Here is a 1,388-nt window from a genome sequence, read left to right as displayed (position 1 = left end):
TTAAAAAAAAAAATTATATATATTTTTTTCTTTTAAGATGAAGTAATAAAATAAAATAAATTATCTGAAACAAAAAAAATGCCTCACAATTACTAAAATGTAAAAAATAAAATGAATGCGAAAATTGTAAAAAAAATAAATAAAAACTGATTCAAAATATGAATTAGAACTCTTATATGGTATATGAATGATTCTGAAACAGTCCCTCTCTGTCTGTCTGTAGAGTATGCGGAGTTCCTGCACTGTAAGAGCCGTAAGTTTGTGGACTTTGACGAGGTTCGTCTGGAGATCGAGGCCGAGACGGACCGAATCACCGGATCTAATAAGGGAATCTCTTCGGTACCCATCAACCTGCGCGTTTACTCGCCCAACGGTAACTCAGACCAACAAGCAGCAGCGGTCTCATGAGAGGCCAAACGTGAAGGAAGACTACAGATGTTTGTACTCTCTCTCTCTCTGTCTCAGTGCTGAATCTGACGCTGATCGATCTGCCCGGCATGACGAAGGTGGCGGTGGGAGACCAGCCGGTGGACATCGAGTACCAGATCCGGTAAGAGCTGTTGCTTTGATCAGGTACAGGACCCGAGTGAAACACTGACGGCTCTTCTCTATGTGCCATCAGAGACATGCTGCTGCAGTTCATCTCCAAAGAGAACTGCCTGATCCTGGCTGTCACGCCGGCCAACTCCGACCTCGCCAACTCCGACGCACTGAAGATCAGCAAAGAGGTGGACCCTCAGGGTAAGAGCCACGCACAGAGAACGCTGTGAACAAACTGATGCTAACGGAGTTATCTGGAGTGTTTCATTTCAGAATATTTAAGCGTTTCAGTTGGAAGCTCTTCGAACATTTCTTAAATGTTACTTCTTGTTTCGGAATGTTCAGAGAGCGTTCAAAAGTAACAGTCTCGCAATGTTTGCAAATTATAAAATGGAATGTTTGAATAGCGTTTGAATAAGCTGGAAAAAGTTTTAAAAACATAAAATTATGACGATTAGAGAACATTCAGAAATGATGCTTATTAAAGCCTTTATTGGGAACGTTATGAGTATTTTTGTTAGCTTGGGATGTGATTGAGAAACCAGATGTGCTGTTGACCTTTAACCTTTTGCCCTGCAGGTCTGCGCACCATCGGCGTGATCACCAAACTGGACCTGATGGACGAAGGAACCGACGCCAGAGACATCCTGGAGAACAAGCTGCTTCCCCTGCGCAGAGGTGAAACTCAGATTCAGTTTCAGCAGTTTCATTTCCAAGAAAACATTTCTGATTTTCTTTTAGCTTAACTCAAATAACTAAAACTACAATAAACGTAAATGAATAAATAAAAATGAATAAAAACTATGTAGACCTAAACAACTAGTAATGTTATCTAAAATGAAAATTAA

The 1,388-nt window shown here is 40.6% G+C and overlaps 1 protein-coding gene across 1 annotated transcript in view; it reads left to right on the top strand.

Annotated features, from left to right (window-relative positions):
• Positions 1–1,218, top strand: part of LOC107571787 (dynamin-3-like) — a gene marked incomplete at its 3' end in the record, with an annotated part of 5,555 nt that extends 4,337 nt beyond the window's left edge. Inside the window, exons 3-6 of the mRNA XM_016258159.1 lie at positions 224–373; positions 466–550; positions 623–741; positions 1,120–1,218. Of these exons, the coding sequence (XP_016113645.1) occupies positions 224–373; positions 466–550; positions 623–741; positions 1,120–1,218 (453 nt within the window). The remainder of the gene's footprint in view (positions 1–223; positions 374–465; positions 551–622; positions 742–1,119) is intronic.
• Between the last annotated feature and the right edge of the window lie 170 nt (positions 1,219–1,388).

Source organism: Sinocyclocheilus grahami, unplaced genomic scaffold (genome assembly GCF_001515645.1).
Source record: "Sinocyclocheilus grahami isolate Dianchi unplaced genomic scaffold, SAMN03320097.WGS_v1.1 scaffold1652.1, whole genome shotgun sequence".
NCBI classification, from domain to species: Eukaryota; Metazoa; Chordata; class Actinopteri; order Cypriniformes; family Cyprinidae; genus Sinocyclocheilus; species Sinocyclocheilus grahami.
This window is presented reverse-complemented; position numbering and strand designations above follow the sequence as displayed.